Genomic DNA, 25,633 nt, shown 5'->3' with positions numbered 1-25,633 from the left:
AAGAATATTTGTGTACAAGCCAGCGAAGTTTTGTTGCGGGAAAGGTTACGCCACATTCATTTATAGTCGATAGAAACGACAGAAAACTGTGGGAACCGAACCTCTTTCTGACTAGAAAATGGATATGGAATATTGGGAAAGGTCGACATGTTAACTTTTCAACAAGCCACAATATCGAGCGATAGTAGCACCATCCGTCAGATGAGGTAGTACGACAAATTGCAGCAGAAGACGGTGGAGAAGTGGCTGATATCGGACATCCGACAGACAGTGGTTAACCTCTCCAGTGACATCTCAAGCGGTGCAGCCACAGAAATTCTGGCCAAATGAATAAATTTCACAATCGCACCGAAACGAGTTGCGAAGGAAGACATCATCGAATCTGTTGAGGCTTCGGTTCGTCACCTACCACAAGCTGAGTCGGAGAACATCCGACAAGAAACGGTGCAACTCGTGACTCGAGCAGAGCCTCTGAACAGCTTCTACTTACAAGGGAACATCCCCATCGCACCCCCCTCAGATTTAGTTATAAGTTGGCACAGTGGATAGGCCTTGAAAAACTGAACACAGATCAATCGAGAAAACAGGAAGCAGTTCTGTGGAACTATGAAAAAATAAACAAAATATACATACTGAGTAGTTCATGATTAAGATAGGCAATATTAAGGAGAGTGTGAGCTCAGGAGCGCCGTGGTCCCGTGGTTAGCGTGAGCAGCTGCGGAACGAGATGTCTTTGGTTCAAATCTTCCCTCGACTGAAACTTTACTTTCTTTATTTTCGCAAAGTTATGATCTGTCCGTTCGTTCATTGACGTCTCTGTTCACTGTAATAAGTTTAGTGTCTGTATTTTGCGACCGCACCGCAAAACCGTGCGATTAGTTGACGAAAGGACGTGCCTCTCCAATGGGAACCGAAAACATTTGATCGCAAGGTCATAGGTCAACCGATTCCTCCACAGGGAAACACGTCTGATATATTCTATACGACACTGGTGACAGCATGTGTGTCACATGACAGGAATATGTTGTCGACCCACCTAACTAGTACACTTGGCGAATGGGTAAAATGATTCTTCTACCTTGCCCGATTTAGGTTTTCTTGTGGATGTGATAATCACTCCCAAAAAAGTGATGAAAACATAAGAGTTTGTCACATAAACTGAAAACAAAAAGTTAAATTTTTCACTCGAGGGAAGACTTGAACCAAGGACCTTTCATTGCGCAGCTCGTTACGCTAACCACGGGACCACGGCGCTCTTGAGCTCGCACTTTCCTTGATATTACATATCTTGCAACTGGACTACTCAGTTTGTATATTTTGCCTATTTTTTCATAGTTCCACACGACTTCTACCTGTTTTCTCGATCGATCAGTGTTCAGTTTTTCAAGGCCTATCTACTGTGTCAGCTTATAACTAACTCTGAGGGGGTTGCGATGGGGAGGTTCCCTTGTTAGTAGTAATACGAGCAGACAAGGAAAATGCCATCGTTGTATTGGATACGTGGATACGACAGATAACAAACGAATGATCTACTGAGTGAACCAATTTATAAGAAAGTTAAGGCAGATTCGACAGCCAACATAATCAAATAGATTTCAGCACTGCTAAAGCAAACTAGAATGGACTTCGACACAGACAGAAGACTCATCCCACAAGTTCCACAGGCACCAAGTGTAAACGGCGTACCGAAGCTGCATTGTGAATAGCATTAATTCACTGACCTACAGTCTAGCGCAAGAACTGTCTCCGAAGCTTCGACATCTGGTGAGACACACACACTCATATATTGAGGACGCCACCCATTTTGTAGCACTTTTAAAAGAGAAATGTATCTAGGCTGCTGACCTGATGGTCAGCTTCGACGTGAAGTCTTTATTCACACATGTATCAGTGTCAGATTCCGTGAACGTACGGCACCCGGTGTGTGCGAGCTAGTTCAAAATGGCCTTGAGTACTATGAGACTTAACTTCTGAGGTCATCAGTCCCCTAGAACTTAAACCTAACTAACCTAAGGACATCACAAACATCCACACCCGAGGCAGGATTCGAACCTGCGACCGTAGCGGTCGCGCGGTTCCAGACTGAAGCGCCTAGAACCGCTGGGCCACAGCCGCCGGCAATCCAATTTATTATGGAGTTAGAGAAGTATGGAGTACTGACTACCATCGACGCGGAAGTTTACCGGAAGCCTGATGGTAAACTTGACCAGAGAGTATATAGAAATCCCGCTAGCACAGACAGGTACCTATATGTCTCCCCTCTCTTTCACCTTACGCAAAGCCGGCCGGTGTGGCCGTGCGGTTCTCGGCGCTTCAGTCTGGAACCGCGTGACCGCTACGGTCGCAGGTTCGAATCCTGCCTCGGGCGTGGATGTGTGTGATGTCCTTAGGTTAGTTAGGTTTAAGTAGTTCTAAGTTCTAGGGGACTTATGGCCACAGATGTTAAGTCCCATAGTGCTCAGAACCATTTGAACCATTTTGAACCTTACGCAAAAGAAATCGGCCCTGTATACTTTAACCAAGAGGGCCCACGGGATTAGCGATGAAGAAGGACGTCTGAAGGCTGAACAGCAAAACACAAATCCATTTATTAGGCCAATGTTTATGGCATGAAATAGATAAAAGCTATAGCGACAAAGGATGAGGGCAATAGGGAAGCGAGAAGGAAGCGCAAAATATCGTCCTACTAACATATGTTCAAGGGGTCACTGAACGTGTGGGTGAAATTCCCCGACCAGCAGGTACCAAGCTGGTTTTTCTAAGCAGCAACAGAATAAACATGTTCTTGGTTCAACGGAAGATGCAATTGGCAAGCCACTTACTGCTGGAGTTTACGAAATTGGCTGTGAGTGTGTACTAGTGTATGTAGGCGAGACGGAATGGCCGATGAGCACAGGGATATCTGTACATGGAAGATATATCTGACTAGGACAACACACCAAGTCAGAGGTGGCAGAACACCAGGATGAGTGTGGTGCACAGGACTGAGAGAAATACGCATACTGGCGAAACAACTATCAGAAGGAAGATTAGAGAGGCGATAGACATAGCCAAGCGACCCGCCAACATAAATAAAGAGGTTCTGTACATTCCTTCGTCTTGGCTGCCAGCAGTAACAGCACTACGGAACGGCCGCTCATGCGAAGCAACACACACAGGCGCGCGGAAGCCCACAGCGGCCGCAGGTACACAGAGCACTGGAAAGCCTCGGCCGGCACTGGACAGCAAGTAAACAGCGTTACGTCAGAGCTGCAGGCCGTTTCCACCAGTGGCAATAACGCAAGCACCAAACAAGAACATCTATTTTTAGGAATGAAAAGAAATAATGCAAACAGCAATAAATGATGTCTGACACACCTTCTCCTCGTCCTCGATACCCCATAAGATTACAGTAACAGCCTCTTCCGCCAGTATATAAGATCCAAAAGTTTTCTCATCCAACAGTTAGCAAAAACGCTCTGAGGAATTCCTTTTGCAATAGTCAGCGAAACTTCGGAGAATTTTATACATTGACATACCAGAAGAATTTTATTAACTGTGAAAATGGCCGCAGTAGCCTACGCTTACATTCCTGTGATTAAGCTGGGGGCGGAACATCGACACGAGAAACTTCTTTCGATACACGTCACAGCCGTACGACGGTCGTGATGCAATGTTCAGTAGTGTTTCTGCATACTGTTATCCCTTGTATTGGTGTTCCAATTGTATCTGACTTAAGTCTGCAAACGCTGGCGTAGGTCTGGCTGGAACCTGGTCATACTTCTCTTTCCCATTGCACACTGCCTCCTTCAAGAATTCGATTCACTCTTGTCACATCTTTATCCACATCTCAACAGTCCTTTTACCACAGTAGTATACTTCTTCCATCAATTCCGCTAATTTATGTGACAAATATTCGCTGGTGTTGTTGGTTACATGGTTCTTTGTGTGCATCAATTCATGTTGCGGATATGGTTTTTGTCTTCTATCTTTGTTTGTGTGTCTTTTGTCTTTCAACGGGTAATGTAATAATTACAGTAATTTAGAACTTATTCTTCACAGTAAGAGAAGTATCAGGAGCCCACGTTGTAACTGTTCTCAATGCATGTACTTTATGAACATATGGGGCACAGTTTTTGTGTAACAGTAAAAACATATTTTTGCAAAGGGAGATGGCATTTTTAAGCCCCTGAAGTGTCTGACACAGGATCTACCAATCACGCCAAAAAGTATCAGAAAACATGTTAAATATTTATCAGTTTGCCTTTCTGTACATAACTCTGCTTAAGCTTAGTTCTCATCTTTGCTTTTTAATGAGATCCAGAGAAAAATCTTTCTTTCTTTCTGTGCAATGACTACATTACTTTGGTTAGATTTCCATTTACAAAGACGATAGGTCTTTAGAATTTATCTGGACGGTAGCAAAGAGGAGAAGGTGGTTATAAAACTGTCCCGAAGTCTCAGGCGCCACTACTGGTGGATACAAAGTTTTGAGGATGGTTCGTGAGTTGTGGTTTGGTAGCTCAGCCAGTGGACCACTGGCACTCAAAAGGCAAAGGTCCCAGGTTCGATTCCTGGTTCCGTACACAGTTTTAATCTGCCAGGAAGTTTCAAATCGGCGTGCTCTCCGCTGCAGAGTGGGACCTCATTTCGGAAACTCTAATGGCTCCCAGAATGAAACATAAACATGTCATATTTCTCCTGCGCCAAGAAATTTGTTTGTGAGAAATCTAAACATACTCACCGTAAATATTGAGCCTGGCCTCGTAGGACACGGCACCCATTGAGTTGCTGGCCTTGCACGTGTACAAACCGCCATCCTGTATGCGCACCGACGAGATGTTCACGTGACTGATGACGTCACCAGCTTGGTCCACGTACTGGCCAATCGTATACCTGTGACACAGGAGAAAGCAAGTGAATGGGCAAAGTGGAAAAGTAGCTCACCTATTGCCAAGAAACTTGAGAAACAAATAATTATCTTTCAACGTACTGACCCATTTACGGTCTGGCTCTTTGTCTGTCAGTAGCTGGAAGAAACGCAATGCTAACTGTACAGCACATTGACGCTGCTCTCCAGCTTACTCTTCCCGATTTACCAGACATTGGTGGAAGATAGTACTTGCGGTCGAGCCTCCTAATACTTAAAACTAGTGAAAGGACACATACCATCTGGCCAAAACTGTCCGAAAACCCTTTAACGGGTGTGCCCCTACGTCTTTATGATGGCTTTAACTCTACTGGGGACACTTTCACTGAGGTGTCTGAATGGGTGTTGAGGAATGGCAGTCCGTTGTTGTTCAAGAACCGAAGCAAGCGAAGGAACCGATGTTGGGTGCTGCGGTCTGGAGCGAAATCGTCGTCTTATCCAAGAGGTGATCCTTTAGGCTCATGTAGGGAGTCTAGATAGGCCAGTCCATTTCAGAGGTAAAACTGTCTACAAACGATCTCATAGATGCTGCTTTATGACAGATGGCATGATCATGCTGCTGCAATCATCGTCTAAGAATTGTTCCTCTGTTGTACATAATACAAAACGTTTTAAAATGGGTTCATATCCTTCCACATTTAGCGTTTTATTAAGCGCAGCGAGGGGGTCACACCCTAAACGCGAAAACACCGCCTCCCCACCCATATCGTATCACCATATCATCCGTACTTCACTGTTGGCACTACACATGATGGCAGGTAACTTTCTCCAAGCATGTGCCAAATCCAGACCCTTCCTCCGGATTGCCCCAGGTCACAGCGTGATTCATCACTCCAAATGACTCGTTTCCAGCCATCCTCTGCCCAGTGGCATCGCTCTTTACACCACCTCAAGCGACGCTTAGCACCGACAATAGAATGTTTGGCTTTTAAGGGGCTCCTCGCCCTTTATACTCCGTGCTTTTCAACTCCCTACGTACAATTACTGTATTGGCTGGACATCTGGCAGCAGTCTGAAACTCTTGAGGGATTCCTTCCACTGATTTGATGCGAGTGTCTGCAACCACCCTCTGCTGTGCTCGGCGATCCCCTTCCGACAATGCATGGCGTTTGCCTGGTCTCGGTTTAGTTGTGGTTGTTCTTCTGCGTTTCCGCTTCACTGTCACATGTCACATCACCAGAAGTCCACTTGGCCAGCTGTGGAAGGTCTGAAATGGCTCTGATGGATTTATTTCTCAGGTCACACCCAGTGACCAGTCCACCTTAGAAGTTACTATTCTCTCCTCCATTACCCATTCTGTTGTCTACTGACAACACCATACTGCCCACCTCCTTCAATACTGGTGGGTTCGCCTCTCATCATACCTAGTGATCAATTTCGTATCACAAAAGGGTTTCCAGATAATGTAGCTCAAAGAAGAGAGAAATGTTTTAAAAATTTCTGTACTGGGTGAACATTAATTTATTCGATACCATCAAACAGATTTTCCCTGGATGGAGATTTACAATGTCCTCAGATGCTGAAGTAGAGACCTCAGCAAATGCACTATGTGATCAAAAGTATCCGGACACCTGGCTGAAAATGACTTACAAATTCGTGGCGCTCTCCACTGGTAATGCTGGTATTCATTATGGTGTTGGCCCACCCTTAAGCCGTCGGCACACGGACCGTGCTGTCGAACGTTAACGTTGAGCGTGCCAAGTTCAACGTGCTGCTGAACGCTCAGGAACGATGCGACTTGTGCATTCGGTACGTGGGCCCCAGCGTGGTATACGCGATCGCAACGCACTCCAGCGGCAGTTGAGGGATGTTTCTAGTTCGTAAATCACACTGTTTACCCAACGGGCGCGCGTAAAATTCCCACGTTAGCTCTATTAAAACGCACATTTCCTCCATCGTCCACGAAAATGAAAGTACCATGTCCAGTCAATAAGGGCGCAGGCTTATAAAAGTTCCATTACAAACAGTGCGTTGCAAATTTGGAATACTTCTCCGCATAAGATAAACATTATTTCATCATTCCCACATTTTATTAAAACCCCAAGGTCAGTCTTACTTTATCACTGTTCCTACCCAATAGCAGAATCTTTGCAACACGTGAATTACGAAGCGTAAAAGATAAAGGAGCAAAATATCTTTATACAAGTAGCGCAAGCTGTTCTGTAGATTACGCAAATCGAACAAAGTCACCCCTGAAAAACAGGGGAACTTAAATTTACATAACATCAAATCTCATAGTATATACTTATATTAAACTAATAATAAAGTATCAGAACCTAATAAAAACGCTAATGTTAGAAAATAAAATCTAGCAGTGTCAGGACGCGAACCTCCGCCCCAACTACCAAAGCATTACGGAACAGTGACGGTACTCAGTACGCTAATCCAACAACACCAACATACTTCCCAAGTAATCAAAGTGTCTTACCGTTACAGAAAACCTTATGGTAGATATGTTACTAATTGAAATTCAATTATAACAAATTATACGAAGAACAATGCGTTTTGGGTGGATCTTCCGTGTGTCGTTGTTGTTGTTGTGGTCATCAGTCCTGAGACTGGTTTGATGCAGCTCTCCATGCTGCCCTATCCTGTGCAAGCTTCTTCATCTCCCAGTACCTACTGCAATCTACATCCTTCTGAATCTGCTTAGTGTATTCATCTCTTGGTCTCCCTCTACGATTTTTACCCTCCACACTGCCATCCAATACTAAATTGGTGATCCCTTGATGCCTCAGAACATGTCCTACCAACCGATCCCTTCTTCTGGTCAAGTCGTGCCACAAACTTCTCTTCTCCCCAATCCTATTCAATACTTCCTCATTAGTCATGTGATCTACCCATCTAATCTTCAGCATTCTTCTGTAGCACCACATTTCGAAAGCTTCTATTCTCTTCTTGTCTAAACTATTTATCGTCCATGTTTCACTTCCATACATGGCTACACTCCATACAAATACTTTCAGAAACGACATCCTGACACTTAAATCTATACTCGATGTTAACAAATTCCTTTTCTTCAGAAACGCTTTCCTTTCCATTGCCAGTCTACATTTTATATCCTCTCTACTTCGACCATCATCAGTTATTTTGCTCCCCAAATAGCAAAACTCCTTTACTACTTTAAGTGTCTCATTTCCTAATCTAATTCCCTCAGCATCACCCGACTTAATTCGACTACATTCCATTATCCTCGTTTTGCTTTTGTTGATGTTCATCTTATATCCTCCTTTCAAGACACTGTCCATTCCGATCAACTGCTCTTCCAGTCCTTTGCTGTCTCTGACAGAATTACAATGTCATCGGCGAACCTCAAAGTTTTTATTTCTTCTCCATGGATTTTAATACCTACTCCGAATTTTTCTTTTGTTTCATTTACTGCTTGCTCAATATACAGATTGAATAACATCGGGGAGAGGCTACAACCCTGTCTCACTCCCTTTCCAACCACTGCTTCCCTTTCATATCCCTCGACTCTTATAACTGCCATCTGGTTTCTGTACAAATTGTAAATAGCCTTTCGCTCCCTGTATTTTACCCCTGCCACCTTTAGAATTAGAAATAGAGTATTCCAGTCAACATTGTCAAAAGCTTTCTCTAAGTCTACAAATGCTAGAAACGTAGGTTTGCCTTTCCTTAATCTTTCTTCTAAGATAAGTCGTAAGGTCAGTATTGCCTCACGTGTTCCAGTATTTCTACGGAATCCAAACTGATCTTCCCCGAGGTCGGCTTCTACTAGTTTTTCCATTCGTCTGTAAAGAATTCGTGTTAGTATTTTGCAGCTGTTAGTTATTAAACTGATAGTTCGGTAATTTTCACATCTGTCAACACCTGCTTTCTTTGGGACTGGAATTATTATATTCTTCTTGAAGTCTGAGGGTATTTCGCCTGTCTCATACATCTTGCTCACCAGATGGTAGAGTTTTGTCAGGACTGGCTCTCCCAAGGCCATCAGTAGTTCTAATGAAATGTTGTCTACTCCCAGGGACTTGTTTCGACTCAGGTGTTTCAGTGCTCTGTCAAACTCTTCACGCAGTATCGTATCTCTCATTTCATCTTCATCTACATCATCTTCCATTTCTATAATATTGTCCTCAAGTACATCGCCCTTGTATAGAACCTCTATATATACTCCTTCCACCTTTCTTCAAATAGCCTACTCTCATAAGACGCAAGTTACAATAATTATTTTGACATGAATATGATGTTTCTCGTTGTTTTATTGGAACGAATCACACAGTTAACAACGGTTTTTCCAATGATTCTGAATTTGCTGGTGCTCAGAAACGGCATATATACATATTAGCTTGAAATGAATGGCAATATGGCGCCTCACAACTCTGTACTGAAGGGAGACGGCGTGCGTGTGACGTAGGTGGCGTTGTGCCATCTCATTGGTCAACGCTCAGACGCACGCTCAGAATATTTGACATGCCAGATATGGCACTGCACGTTCGGAAAGACTCCCGAACGTGCTGTTCCACGCTATGACGTCAGAAACTCGGCACGCTCAACGCTCAACGTTCGGATGCACGGTCCGTGTGCCGACGGCTTTAGCCTTGATGACAGCTTCCACTCTCGCAGGCATGCGTTCAGTCAGGTGCTGCAAGGTTTCTTGGGGAATGGCAGCCCATTCTTCACGGAGTGCTGCGCTGAGGAGAGGTATCGGCGAGGCCTGGCACGAAGTCGGCGTTCCAAAACATTCCAAAAGTGTCCTATAGGATTCCAATCTGGACTCTGTGCAGGCCAGTCCATTACAGAGATGTTATTGTCATGTAACCACTCCGCCACAGGCCGTGCATTATGAACAGGTGCTCGATCGTGTTGAAAGATGCAATCGCCATCCTCGCATTGCTCTTCAACAGTGGGAAGAAAGAAGGTGCTTAAAACATCAATGTAGGCCTGTACTGTGATAGTGCCACGCAAAACTCAAATGGTGCGAGCCCCCTCTATGAAAAACACGACCACACCATAACACCACTGCCTCGGAATTTTACTGTTGGCACTACACTCGCTGGCAGATGACGTTCACCGGGCGTCCACCAAACCCAAACCCTGTCATCAGATCGCCACGTTGTGTACCGTGATTCGTCACTCCACACAACGTTTTTCCACTGTTCAGTCGTCCAATGTTTACGCACCATACACCAAGCGAGGCGTCATTGGAATTTACTGGCGTGATGCGTGGCTTGTGGACAGTCGCTCGACCATGAAATCCAAGTTTTCTCATCTCCTGTCTAACTGACATAGTATTTACAGTGGATCCTGGTACAGTTTGGAATTCCTGTGTGATGGTCTGGACAGATGTCCGCCTATTACACATTATGACCTTCTTCAACTGTCGGCGGTCTCTTTCAGTCAACAGGCGAGGTTGGCCTGTACGCTTTTGTGCTGTACGTGTCCCTTCACGTTTCCACTTCACTATCACATCGAAAACAGTGGATCTAGGGATGTTTAGGAGTGTGGAAATCCCGCGTACAGACATAAGACACAAGTGACACCCAATCATCTGACCACGTTCGAAGTCCATGAGTTCCGCGGAGCGCCCCATTCTGCTCTCTCAAGATGTCTAATGACTACTGAGGTCGCTGATGTGGAGTACCTGGCAGTATTTGGCAGCACGATGCACCTAATATGAGAAACGTCTGTTTTTGCGGGTGTCCGGATACTTTTGATCACATAGTGTACCATTACAATGTGCCGTGGGTACTCAAGCACTGGTACAAATGTTACCGGAATGAGAACGCAAGCCGGTGTGGGTAGAAAGGAGAGAATTCCATTTACTGAGATGCTGCCACGTGGATTTAATTAATTTCATCAGAAAAGAGACAAAACAGCAAATGCAGTCTTGGCTAGAGCGCACATACCTCTGCACGAAATTCTGAACTATTCTCGGCCGACAAGAAATTACGGAGAGCGTGACCGGTACGGGAAACGAGCGCAAAAGCACTTTCTCAGCAGTTAGCATGCTTAAAAAGCAAGTGATTAAGTGAATGAAAAATTAAAAAATTGCGTCCTACATGGTTTCCGTTCATGTTGCCTCAGCGTATACCAAAAAAGAATTCCAGTGCTGGGTGCAAACCAGCGGAAAGGAGAGTGAGAGTGAACAAATTTAAATAAAAAGTGGTTGTTTATTCATTTAAACAAATTTGTAACGCAACACTAGTTATTAACCTTTTACATCCAACCAGAAACCCATATTTAATGCGATTGTACGAAAAATTCCTATTTAAGGAAATAAATAGATCCAGTTTGAAAATACTTAATTTTCAGAAATATTTTATTAACCACTACCTCAAATAATACACGTTTTTTGTCTCTAAAACAGTTGGCAATCCTGAATGTAGTTCTTGTATAACCGAAAAAAGGCTGAAAAATATGTTATCGAAGTCACTCACTCTCTGAGCGCCGTAAGTGTCAAGAAATTTGTGTCAATCTGTTGTCTCACATTGAGTGAAGCCATTCAAACACGGAAACTGAATGAAAATATTCACACAGCTGATATGGCTGCAGGAACTACATCTACATCTATATCTGTACTCTGCAAATGACCATGAAGTGCTTGCCAGAGGGTACTTTCCCATTGTACCATTTATTAGGGACTCTTCCCGTTCCATTCACGTATGAAGCGCGGGAAGAATGATTGGTAGATAGAAAATTAACGAGGGAGGGATTGAATCCGACTGGGAGAAAATAAATTTATGGCGCAGCTTTCCTAAAAGAGAGGATCGATTGAGAAGACTCATCTCGAGGTATCAAGGAAACGTCAATTTCGTAAAGGAGGGAAGTGCAGTGGGGTAAAAAGTGAAGGGGGGGGGGACCAAGTCTTGACTATAGCAAGGAAGTTTACTGGATGTAGGGTGCAGAGGTCTGGTGGGGTGATAATGTGTCTGTAGCAGAACAGCCAAAACTGCCCCCCCCCCCCACACACACACTCCCCTGTAAATTATCTTTCTGCTATTTTTCTAGGCCTATTCAGCAAATTTTATAATTTTGTAAGTAGGTTTAATAAAAATTAAGCACAGGGGAATCGAATGTCCGGTGAAGTTTAATAAAGATTTTACGTGAGTTAAACGTTTAGCACGGTGTTCAACAAAAAACGTTAATTTTCGATGTTTTAAGGAGTGTGAGAGTTTCATTCGCACTGGGATAAAAACAAAATACCTAATCATTGTACGTAATACATCAGTGACGCCTTGTTTCAATGGTCTTACGACACCAGATGTTTGAGCAATGCAGCCGATAACCACTGAAGGAACGTACGATTGTTTATGGCAGAGATCAGCTTTTAAATACGTATTGTCTATAGGCTCAATGACTAAGAAATCCGGTAATGTTATTACTCGGCCACAGGTGGCTTACTCTCGATATTTTAAAAATCTATACAGCGTATCCTACCAACAGAAACTTGGGAGCAGCAAGCCTTCCACTTTAGCTGCTTGCTTCCTCCACCGTCACGTCTCGCAACAGTCCTCTGTTTGCAGAAATCGAAAGCCCTTGATTCAGCACCTGCTCACCGACCTATGACGTCCGACAAACAATATAGTGGGCTATACTGCGTTCATCATAAGAATAAACTTGGTGTAAATATTGCACCATGTATTCTTCCGCGTTTGCTGGAATCTCATTGGATTTTGTTTCTCGTGGAGCGATCAGCGAAGCTGCCTTGAGTACAGTCGAAAACGATAAGAAGGATTACGTTTTATGCTTTGCGTTTCGAGCGCAGCGACTCAGCGAGATCACTGGATGAAAGCTTTACTGGCGCATTTAACTTGGACAGCACTGGCCAGCCAGGTAGTTCAATTAATCTGCGAACTTGTGAACAGCTGCAGTTAAGATGTAAAAAGATACGACCAGACAAGCAATATAGCTTCGAATTTCACTTCATTTTTAAACAGAATGAAACGATATGTGGCAAAACTTCGGCAATGTGCCTCTTTAGGAGACCAAACTGAAAACACGACATGCTCACGTTCTTAGCGAACATATTATTGTAATTGAAAACAAGTGTGAAGAAAGTTCCTAACTTAAAAACAGAACAGGATTTCACCCTTTATTGAATATTTAAGCCACCCGACGGTATCACTGTCAGTCATCTCTTAACCTCTGAACTCCTTTCATATCCGACGAATATGTCTACATCTGCATCCATACTCCGCAAGCCACCTGAAGGCGTGTGGCGGAGGGTACCTTGAGTATCTCTATCGGTTCTCGCTTCTATTCCAGTCTCGTATTGTTCGTGGATACATTTCAATATTGGAACTATCATCTGCATTATTGATAACGAGGTTTCAACAACAGAATCCAAGAAGCCATCCAAGCGCCACATTTTCTCCTCTTCTTTTATGACGTGCCATTCTGTGTCATGCCAGCGTTCGACAATGACGTGTGACAACCCTTCGTGTATTAGCTTCAGTACGTTTGGCAGCATAAATGAATAGTTATTTCTCGCGACAAGTTCCTTCTCTTGACACCTTACCACGCAGGATTGACGGAGGACATCGAACAAGTGCAAAGAAGGACAGCTCGTTTCGTGTTATCGCGCAATAGGGGTGAGAGTGGCACTGATATGATACGCGAACTGGGGTGCAGCCACCGAAACAAAGGCGGTTTTCTTTGCGGCGAGATCTATTTACGAAATTTCAATCACCAACTTTCTCTTCCGAATGCGAAAATATTTCGTTGACACCCACCTACGTAGAGAGAAACGATCATCATAATAAAATAAGAAAAATTAGAGCTCGAACGGAAAGATTTAGTTCTTCCTTTGTTCCACGCGCCAATCGAGAGTGGAATGGCAGAGAAGTAGTTTGAATATGGTTCGACGAAACCTCTGCCAGGCACGTAAGTGTCAATTGCCGAGTAACCATGTAGACGTAGATGTAGATCAATTCCGTTGTGTTCAGATTGCAGTTTTACGGTAAAACAGTGGAAATGCAGCTTTTGTGCGGTCTGTTCGATGCCGTTAAATTATTTTCGATGTCAAACGACGCTTGTCATTCTGGCCCGTGTGAAATAACATCTGTGGTGTAAAACAATGGTCACAGTCCAAGTCAAAAGTTTTTGATTTGTAATTTTTGCCCCAAAAATTTGTAACGCTTTTTTAAATTCTAAACAAGCTTTATTAACAATATTTAATAAAATATCGATAATTGAGAATTTATATTTGCAATGAAAACTGGAATTGAGCATGCGATATGTAATTAGAAACAAGATGTGCATTTTCCGTAAAATGATAATGAAATCTTTATTAATTAACGTACATTCGACGAATTTTATATCTAAAAGCTGAATTTTTTAAAAATAATAAACCCCAGTCAGGGTGATTCGAACCTGCGATCATGCACAATACACCAAATTACGAGGCTCCAGTGCTACCGAATACACCAGGCGTCTCTTTACAACTTAGAACTCGATTTTCTCTGTAAACATGTGAAAAATGTTAAGAACAAATTGTTTCTTGCCATTTGTTAACAATATTTCACGAACATATCACTACGGAGCAGGGAGCAGCTTCACCCATATTCGCAGCACGTATTGCCACCGCGACCATCAAAGCACAACAAGCAGTTATAAAGACTGTACACGATTTTTGAAATTAAAACTTCATAGCTAAAGTATGATTACGGAAAATGTTGATAGTTGTTCATACATATCTTAAAACTTCATTTACAGCAAGAAAATAATAAAATATCTAATAGATAAGTAGGACCTACTTCCAAGAGCGGAACAACACCAGTGCACTGTTTGTGCTACGGCTGCTGACCAATCATAGCGTTTGTGTTCGTTTACGTCAGATTCTTTTTATGTTTATTTTGTTTATTTTGACTTTTGTTCTGAAGACCATACAACTATCTTTCAATGCTTTCGGGTTTACAAAGTGAGGTCACATTTATCTAAAAATTTCGTAATTACTTTTAGGATTAGTATATTATTCGATTGCAGGAGATCTGGTACGGTAGTTGGCAATGGTTGATGGCATCTCATTAATTGTTGAACAAATTCGATTTTTTGCTTTCCATGTAGTTTACGTTCGAAAAAGATGTGACTGATATCCCCCACTGATATTCCATTACATTCGCAATAAGGATTGTCTAGGACGCTTAATCGGTGAAGACGGTTAGGGAAAGATCCGTGATTAAATCTTATTCGGATTATTGAGTTTATAAATTTTTCGTTCGCCTTAATTGAGTAGAACCAGGGCTTTGAAGGAATGTTCGGCTATATTTGACCATAATATTTCCCTCTAAAGCGCAATGAAGCTTGATATTCGTCGTTTCATTGTCGCCTTGTTCTTCTACATAAAGTAGTCTTCGTGTCTGATGACGGTAATAAGATATTTACAAAAGTAAAGTGTTGAGCAGCACTTTTCGCTAATTCATCGACCATTTCATTATATTTAATGTTGGCCTGTTGTTTGATGCACGTAAGTTTTATCTTCTTTCCAGTATATTCGTTTTCTTTGGTTGCTTTCATGATGTCCACTACCAGTGGATTCAATTTCTTGAGAATGGCATGTGTCTGCAAGTATTGGAGCAAGCTTCTTCAGTGCGTTATAATAAAAATGCTTCTTGGTGTGATATCCGCGAATAACATAAAGCTGCGAGTATAGGTTTAGCTTCTGCCGTAAAGCTAGAGGTTTAACTGGGAAGCGATATCAGTTCCCTGTAATTTGTGCTTGGACGTAGGAAAGCCCAACCTACTCTACCATTATCTAGAGTTTTGGAGACGTCAGTAAGTTCTGCACCATTATTGGTTGTTATTGGGAATTAGAAGACATCAGCTACTGAAGTTATTCTGAATTAGGATATGTTAACGTTCTTCGGATATTAGGTATGATGTACTTTGGGCTTACGAAGCTTGTACAGTCCTGGTTTTAGGGCAGTGTTTCTTCTCTGTCTATTCATGTCTTTTTGAAACCATCTGTCGAGTTTCTGTATCAGTGGGTGGTCAATTACACCAAGTCTTCTTACAAGGAATATATCGGTCATTAATTTCCATCGCAGGGCACAGGGCATTTTTGCAGCTTCAGCTAACAATGCATTTACTGGCGTGGAGTGCATACATCAGGTTTATTCTTATGACGAAGGAAGTACAGTGAATCAGCAGTAAGAACTCCATTACAAAATTGTTGAGGCTTTCGTGGCCACTTGTTGACAAACTGCCTATTGGCTTCTGTCTCGGGTTCTTCGGCCGACGTTCATCTAATGATTTTTCTGACGTTTCGCCAGCACGAGTGGCTGGCATTGTCAAAGCTTCACCCTCCATTGCCGGTGGTGAACTGGAGCCGAGCTCGCGGGCGCAGGCTATATGTACCTGGCGCGCCAACGTCCGAGGGCTTCTCCGCGGTCATTTCCGGTGCGGTTCTCCTCTTGCTACCTGCGACGGTCGTTCGCTGCAGTACGGGAAGCCAGGATCCGTTGACCTTAAGGCTTTCCTCTTTCTTGTTCAAACTGTTCGCGTGTTTTTGTATTTCTACAGCTTCTCTGAACAAGCGCGTGTGATAGTGCTTCTCTACAGCCAGAACTTCCGTGTCGGCGAATTTTATTACATGGTCGGTCTCATTCAGTGCGTGCTCTGCCACGGCCGATTTCTCCACCTGCCCCAACCTGCAATGTCGCTTATGCTCTTTGATCCTGGTGTTAATGGATCGTCCAGTCATTCCGACATAAACTTTTCCGCATGTGCATGGTATGCGGTATATTCCCGACATTGCAAGTGGGTCTCTTTTCTCCTTCGCCAATCTAAGACACTCTTTGATCTTCCTTGTCGGTTTGAAAATCGTCTTTACGCCATGTTTGCGCAATATACGGCCGATTCTGTCCGTCACTCTGGGAATGAATGGCAGAAAGGCCGTACCCGACAATTCTTTTTTTTTCCGGTTCCTTACTTCGCCGAGGGTTGGGCTCTGTTACACTTCTAATATAATTTGTGGAGTAACCATTGCTCCTCAGGACAGTTTCCAGGTGTTGCATTTCTCGTTTGAGGTGTTGCGGCTCACATATTCGTCCTGCTCTCGTTACGAGCGTACTAATCATGCCTCTTTTCTGGCTCGGGTGGTGGTTTGACAGTTTGTGCAGGTATCGGTCCGTGTGAGTCGGTTTTCGATACACGCTGTGTCCCAGATCTTCGCCGTCCCTTGTGACCAGAACATCTAGAAATGGCAGTTTCTTGTCCTTTTCTACTTCCATGGTAAATGTTATGTTGGCATGGAGGCTGTTCAAGTGTCTTAGGAAGTCACTGAGCTGTTCTTCACCATGGCTCCACACCACGAAAGTATCATCGACGTACCTGTACCACACCTTAGGTTTGCAAGTCGCCGAGTCCAGTGCCTGTGCTTCGAATTGTTCCATGAAGAAGTTGGCCACCACTGGACTGAGAGGACTACCCATGGCGACGCCTACCACCGGCAATGGAGGGTGAAGCTTTGACAATGCCAGCCACTCGTGCTGGCGAAACGTCAGAAAAATCATTAGATGAACGTCGGCCGAAGAACCCGAGACAGAAGCCAATAGGCAGTTTGTCAACAAGTGGCCACGAAAGCCTCAACAATTTTGTATTACGCCTCTACGGGGAGGAGATTTGCAGATTGTACCGACGCCTTGACCAACGACGGAAGAAGAAAGCGCGACTGATGTCCTCTCTCGCCTTTCTGTCACGTTGCCGAGATGAATGTGCTACACCGAAGTTCTTGAGATGTAAGCGCCTATTCACCACCGCCCAAGCACATCGCATCTACGACAGAATGGAACGAGCTTTTCTTCGTGAGCGAATACATACAACACGGAGAGACTTGGCAAGAACGGATCAGGAACTTCTGGACCTTTTCTATTAACTAAGTAGCAGAATGCATCGAGACGACTGGGACAAGATTGACAGCATCACTCACAGGAGCATGCAGAACGAACTCGAGCGCTGCACCGATCGACAGAAGAAAAAGTTTGAAAGATGCCGGAAGCACACCGACAAGGCGACTCCCGACATGTCACACACAGTGGTCAACCTCACTGAACGACAATTGACCGAAGAGGAAGTGTCTGTTCTTCAAAAAGGAGGGAATTTCGCTATCATCCCGAGAACTATACCTATGGAGGACATCATTGCCAACACCGAAGCAGCCATTCGTACCCTTCCTTGTGAAAGGGCAGAGGAAATACGCACGGAAACAGCCAGGATACTGCGCCGAGCAAAACCACCAGCTTGCAACCTGAAGAAAGAAGAGGTACAAGCCATTAAGAATCTCAACGCCGACAAGAGTATATTGGTACTGCCTGCCGATAAGGGGAATGCGACCGTCGTAATGAAGACCGAAGATTATGAGCAAAAGATCCGAGACCTATTAGATCCGACGACGTACCGAAAACTAAGCGCAGATCCGACGCAACGTATCACAAGGAATACGAATCGATTAATCAAGGCGTCTTCTCTGCCGGCGGACAAACAGAGAAACCTGCGCAACACAGAAGCCCTACCACCTCGGCTGTATGGATTACCCAAGATCCATAAGAACAACGTTCCACTGAGACCGATCGTTAGCGCTCCTGGATCACCGACATATAAACTGGCAAAACACTTGGCCTCTCTGCTCCAGCCACACGTGGGGAAGACCGACACATACATTAAGGACTCAGGACATTTCATTGAGAAGCTGAAGAAACTGAAACTTGCACCAAACGACATCCTGGTCAGCTTTGATGTTCTTTCGTTATTTACGAAAGTGCCACTCAGTGACGCTCTGGAGCACATCGGTTCCATTTTTCCGCTAGACATCAGAAAGCTCTTCCATGCATGTCTCACCACGAGCTATTTCACGTGGAATGGCGATTTCTACGAACAGCTGGAAGGCGTCGCCATGGGTAGTCCTCTCAGTCCAGTGGTGGCCAACTTCTTCATGGAACAATTCGAAGCACAGGCACTGGACTCGGCGACTTGCAAACCTAAGGTGTGGTACAGGTACGTCGATGATACTTTCGTGGTGTGGAGCCATGGTGAAGAACAGCTCAGTGACTTCCTAAGACACTTGAACAGCCTCCATGCCAACATAACATTTACCATGGAAGTAGAAAAGGACAAGAAACTGCCATTTCTAGATGTTCTGGTCACAAGGGACGGCGAAGATCTGGGACACAGCGTGTATCGAAAACCGACTCACACGGACCGATACCTGCACAAACTGTCAAACCACCACCCGAGCCAGAAAAGAGGCATGATTAGTACGCTCGTAACGAGAGCAGGACGAATATGTGAGCCGCAACACCTCAAACGAGAAATGCAACACCTGGAAACTGTCCTGAGGAGCAATGGTTACTCCACAAATTATATTAGAAGTGTAACAGAGCCCAACCCTCGGCGAAGTAAGGAACCGGAAAAAAAAAGAATTGTCGGGTACGGCCTTTCTGCCATTCATTCCCAGAGTGACGGACAGAATCGGCCGTATATTGCGCAAACATGGCGTAAAGACGATTTTCAAACCGACAAGGAAGATCAAAGAGTGTCTTAGATCGGCGAAGGAGAAAAGAGACCCACTTGCAATGTCGGGAATATACCGCATACCATGCACATGCGGAAAAGTTTATGTCGGAATGACTGGACGATCCATTAACACCAGGATCAAAGAGCATAAGCGACATTGCAGGTTGGGGCAGGTGGAGAAATCGGCCGTGGCAGAGCACGCACTGAATGAGACCGACCATGTAATAAAATTCGCCGACACGGAAGTTCTGGCTGTAGAGAAGCACTATCACACGCGCTTGTTCAGAGAAGCTGTAGAAATACAAAAACACGCGAACAGTTTGAACAAGAAAGAGGAAAGCCTTAAGGTCAACGGATCCTGGCTTCCCGTACTGCAGCGAACGACCGTCGCAGGTAGCAAGAGGAGAACCGCACCGGAAATGACCGCGGAGAAGCCCTCGGACGTTGGCGCGCCAGGTACATATAGCCTGCGCCCGCGAGCTCGGCTCCAGTTCACCACCGGCAATGGAGGGTGAAGCTTTGACAATGCCAGCCACTCGTGCTGGCGAAACGTCAGAAAAATCATTAGATGAACGTCGGCTGAAGAACCCGAGACAGAAGCCAATAGGCAGTTTGTCAAGAACTCCATTGTTGCACGTGGGCGAGCTGTGTAGGCGGCAACTGTGTCAATAGAGCGCAGTGTTGTCACAAAAACAATGAAACCATGTTAGCGATGGACGTCTGCCCGGCAGTAGTCGTTTCTTTATGAAGCTACACGGGACGAAATGAATCTGTAGAAATGACGCTGTGAGAACAGCGTGCTTTTACAACGGAAAGGCAGAAGACAGGAATTGAAGGAGTAGAAGAAGTTTCTTTCCGGTCAATTCTTAAATCCTGTTTTTGTAGTGTTTTTCCCTATCGGCTTATGGGCCTCCTCTGTGGCTGCGCCCTTTGTGGGGTCTATGTTGCCGCCCTCTTAGTAAGGGCCTGGTACGGTGCACATGAAGAAGCTTGCACTGAATAGACAAACATGAAGAGCTGCTTCAAACTAGTCTTCCGACCGAAGACAACGTCAACATCATCACCAGCATCATCATATTACCTTCAACAATAACAACAACAGCGAACTTTTGTAATTGATGTACTCTACTAAGGAAGCCCATTGTAATAACACAGAGAGCTAGTCTTTGAGAGCTGTTCCAGATCGGTATATACATATTGAAGGGTACTGGCTACTGACCTGTGGCCGAGACGTGCGGCGGTAAGAGGCCGTCCATCGAGGTACCAGGTGAACTGCGGGGGCGGACTTCCAGCGGCGGAGCAGCGCAGTGACACGGGGGGTCCGGGACTCAGCGCCTGCTCCACGAACGTCCACTGCAGCTCCGGCACCGTGTCTGCAACGTCACGACATTTGTGACCAAACGTTACTTTCTGTGTACACTGAAATACACTCCTGGAGCCGGCCGAAGTGGCCGTGCGGTTAAAGGCGCTGCAGTCTGGAACCGCAAGACCGCTACGGTCGCAGGTTCGAATCCTGCCTCGGACATGGATGTTTGTGATGTCCTTAGGTTAGTTAGGTTTAACTAGTTCTAAGTTCTAGGGGACTAATGACCTCAGCAGTTGAGTCCCATAGTGCTCAGAGCCATTTTTTTTGAACACTCCTGGAAATTGAAATAAGAACACCGTGAATTCATTGTCCCAGGAAGGGGAAACTTTATTGACACATTCCTGGGGTCAGATACATCACATGATCACACTGACAGAACCACAGGCACATAGACACAGGCAACAGAGCATGCACAATGTCGGCACTAGTACAGTGTATATCCACCTTTCGCAGCAATGCAGGCTGCTATTCTCCCATGGAGACGATCGTAGAGATGCTGGATGTAGTCCTGTGGAACGGTTTGCCATGCCATTTCCACCTGGCGCCTCAGTTGGACCAGCGTTCGTGCTGGACGTGCAGACCGCGTGAGACGACGCTTCATCCAGTCCCAAACATGCTCAATGGGGGACAGATCCGGAGATCTTGCTGGCCAGGGTAGTTGACTTACACCTCCTAGAGCACGTTGGGTGGCACGGGATACATGCGGACGTGCATTGTCCTGTTGGAACAGCAAGTTCCCTTGCCGGTCTAGGAATGGTAGAACGATGGGTTCGATGACGGTTTGGATGTACCGTGCACTATTCAGTGTCCCCTCGACGATCACCAGTGGTGTACGGCCAGTGTAGGAGATCGCTCCCCACACCATGATGCCGGGTGTTGGCCCTGTGTGCCTCGGTCGTATGCAGTCCTGATTGTGGCGCTCACCTGCACGGCGCCAAACACGCATACGACCATCATTGGCACCAAGGCAGAAGCGACTCTCATCGCTGAAGACGACACGTCTCCATTCGTCCCTCCATTCACGCCTGTCGCGACACCACTGGAGGCGGGCTGCACGATGTTGGGGCGTGAGCGGAAGACGGCCTAACGGTGTGCGGGACTGTAGCCCAGCTTCATGGAGACGGTTGCGAATGGTCCTCGCCGATACCCCAGGAGCAACAGTGTCCCTAATTTGCTGGGAAGTGGCGGTGCGGTCCCCTACGGCACTGCGTAGGATCCTACGGTCTTGGCGTGCATCCGTGCGTCGCTGCGGTCCGGTCCCAGGTCGACGGGCACGTGCACCTTCCGCCGACCACTGGCGACAACATCGATGTACTGTGGAGACCTCACGCCCCACGTGTTGAGCAATTCGGCGGTACGTCCACCCGGCCTCCCGCATGCCCACTATACGCCCTCGCTCAAAGTCCGTCAACTGCACATACGGTTCACGTCCACGCTGTCGCGGCATGCTACCAGTGTTAAGGACTTTTTTTTTATTTATTTATTGCCAAATTATAGACCTGTTACCTAATGTTTAAAACAGGTCGTACATCTTACAATTTTAGTTTTTCATCTTTTTACAGTTTTCTTTCCTTTTTTTTTTATCTACAACATTTACAAAGTATGGTTCAAAATAACAATAATTTGAGGTTGAAATATAAATAAAATTTTGTTGTTTTTAAGAAGAATATAAAAAGAAGATAGGATAGATGAGAGATATGTTAGTACCATCACCGAGTGTGACTGACGGTGAATACCTCGGAATGGTTTCATCGAGCCGTTGACCGCCAGTCACACACACACACACACACACACACACACACACACACACACACACACACACAAATGGTTATTAGTAGAGAAATAATGTTTCTTATCCTATTTGTTACTAATCCTATGTATTAACTACATTAGGTGTGCATCCATGTACAGCATTTGGTGTTTTCTTGGCTAGATCACCAGCACCTTATGTCACATCTCAGCTTCCTCCTCCTGTTCCTCCTCATTGTCACTATTTTCGCTGTCACTGTAGGTATCGCTGTCCACCCTCTGGAGATTGTTGTTACGCTGCACATAGGCATGTCTGTGATGTCGTGTCCGCATATACTCTTCATGTGTTGTTTTTGAAATACTGTTTGTCAGTGCATTTAATTGTGCCCATTGTTCTTCGTCTCTTATTGCGGTGTATATATCTATGTCTGTATCTGTGTAATCTAAGTGTAGTGTATGTCTATTGTTCGCGTATTGCCCGCAGAAAAAGACAGTGTGTTCTGGGGAACCTTCTTCCCCGCATGTGCATGTAGGTGTCTGCCTCAGACTCACGCGGTTTAAGTGCGTGGGATAAGGTCCGTGCCCGGTTAAGAAATGTACCATACCGCGGCTGGGATCGATATGTCTCATTCTCAACCGCTCCCTTATGTCAGGGAGGAAGTCGTGCAGTCTACGTCCCTTATCACTTACATCCCACTCACCTTGCCATGTATCCAAACGCCATCTTTTAAGGTGACGTATCGTCTCTATGGGCACACCGGTTATTGTGTGTACCTTATCTAGTCTCCCCACCTTTAACCAGTACCTTGCAGCTCTGTATTTGATCGTGTTAAGGACTGCGATGGAGCTCCGTATGCCACGGCAAACTGGCTGACACTGACGGCGGCGGTGCACAAATGCTGCGCAGCTAGCGCCATTCGACGGCCAACACCGCGGTTCCTGGTGTGTCCACTGTGCCGTGCGTGTGATCATTGCTTGTACAGCCCTCTCGCAGTGTCCGGAGCAAGTATGGTGGATCTGACACACCGGTGTCAATGTGTTCTTTTTTCCATTTCCAGGAGTGTATTACTGTATCTCATTGCTACCTATCAGAACCCCTCGGAGAGCATCAAAGATAGACACTAGTCCAAACTGTCCATTACATACAAAAATAACCACTATTTCAGTATACATATAATTCGAAAACGATGCTTTGCTTATACCATATGTGTAAAAGCCACTGTGTGTATTTTTAATGTGCCAAAAGCATTTAACATTGTTTTTATGTGAGAAACACAATATAAATGTGAAATTAATACTGTAACTAATCGAAAGAAATGTAGCACATGGTCAGGATGTACCAGTAAACCTATCATTATAAAATTACTACAACAATTTAAATAGAACATATAAATAAAGCACGTTAATTGAATCTACGATGTATGTTAGCACTAAAATTCAGGCACTAGTTGATTTGTTATAAACAAATTTAGAAATGTAATTGTTACCTGTAACATAATTAGTCAGAAAATGTTATATTAACTCGTAACTAAGTTGAAAAGAAGTTCACCGTGTTCAGCACTGAGATTGTAAATTTTTAGCAATGTGTAGCTCATATTCGCTTTAACTTTTAATTGTGATTTTACATAAAATTGTAATTTTCATTGTAGGTAATTGTTAACAAAAGTATAAATAGAGGTCACGCAGGCGCCTTGGGGCACTCGTTTTTTGGCTCTGGTTGCGAGCTAATGTACTGTAGGCTCACTCGTTTGTTGATTGTTGTGAACTCTGTGTCGTTTGATGTCAACTTTGGGTACATGTGATGTAACCAGTATAGTTCACCAGGCTCGGACACCAGAGTCCTGGAAATATATTGGTATTAAAACTGCACTGTACTTTGGAATTTATTTGGGAGTCTTCCGCAATCCTTTTCATAGGCTGCACAGCGACGAGACATGAATCCAGGAATTTTACAAAACCCCGAGAACTAAACAACTCTCAATGTTGGTAGAATTGACGTGAAAACAACTGCGCATCGACTGGGCATTTCACTCAAAACATTTGCAACGCAGAGGTGGGAAAATATAAACATCTCAAGACGGAAAGGCAGTAAGCAGACATCCGTGTGGCATACTTGCCCAGTAGTGCAAGTTTCCAACAATAACAATCAGCCGTAGCTATTCTTAATAATCATTGAAAATTTTTGGGTGTTTTAAGGTCCATATTTGCGAGTTGTCGCCGCAATTATTTTCTGCAGGTAGCCGCCACAGCGTTCCGTTCTCCACCGAGGAATTTGCATATGGTATGTGTCTCTATAACGTCTCTAAGCATATCGAAAATGTTCTTAATTTTAATTAAGTCCATATCATTATCGTCGATATGCAGCAGGTTTTTGGAGCATATATTGTGTTCGAACATTATGAATTACCTCGAAGGAACCGTCTATTTACACACAGTCAACATGAGTTTAGAAAACATCGTTCATGTGAAACACAACTCGCTCTTTATTCACATGAAGTGTTGAGTGCTATTGACAAGGGATTTCAGATCGATTCCGTATTTATGGATTTCCGGAAGGCTTTTGACACTGTACCACACAAGCGGCTTGTAGTGAAATAGCGTGCTTGTGGAATATCGTCTCAGTATGTCACGTCCACTGCAGCTCCGGCACCCTGTCTGCAACGTCACGACATTTGTCACCAAATGCTAGTGTTCGTTCTTTACTCGCGCTGTACGAGATTGGAATAATAGAGCATTGTGAAGATGGTTCGATGAACACTCTGCCACGCACTTAAATGTGATTTGCAGGGTATCCATGCAGATGTAGATGTAGATGTAGAAATAGTTTCAAACTTATAACGTTATATCTTGAAACTACATACAGGAGGTTTCACAATGTTTTGATGATTTCAAATTTGAATAACACACAATCTAAAGTTGAATATTTTACACAAGATGCAACATTTATTCAAGTTTATTGTAAAATACTAAATAGGACAAATCGCCATACGCACCTACACAATGATCTAGACCTTTGGCTCAGTTTTTGACTAATCTTTCGCAACTGCTGGAGCAATTCTGGAAATTTCTTCGTAGATTGGATCCTTTAACTGCTGTAAACTTCTCGGCTGGTCGGAGTACTTTCTCGCCTTCAAATA

General features: G+C 44.5%; 1 protein-coding gene across 1 annotated transcript in view; it reads right to left on the bottom strand.

Moving 5' to 3' along the window:
• Window positions 1–25,633, bottom strand: part of LOC126262686 (Down syndrome cell adhesion molecule-like protein Dscam2) — a 551,718-nt gene that overhangs the window by 272,784 nt on the left and 253,301 nt on the right. The window contains exons 7-8 of the mRNA XM_049959465.1: window positions 20,601–20,754; window positions 4,724–4,875 (exon numbers count right to left, since the gene is read on the bottom strand). Of these exons, the coding sequence (XP_049815422.1) occupies window positions 4,724–4,875; window positions 20,601–20,754 (306 nt within the window). The remainder of the gene's footprint in view (window positions 1–4,723; window positions 4,876–20,600; window positions 20,755–25,633) is intronic.

This window comes from Schistocerca nitens, chromosome 1 (genome assembly GCF_023898315.1).
Source record: "Schistocerca nitens isolate TAMUIC-IGC-003100 chromosome 1, iqSchNite1.1, whole genome shotgun sequence".
Lineage (NCBI taxonomy): Eukaryota > Metazoa > Arthropoda > Insecta > Orthoptera > Acrididae > Schistocerca > Schistocerca nitens.
Note: the sequence above shows the minus strand (reverse complement) of the source record. Positions and strands in the feature narration are given on the sequence as shown.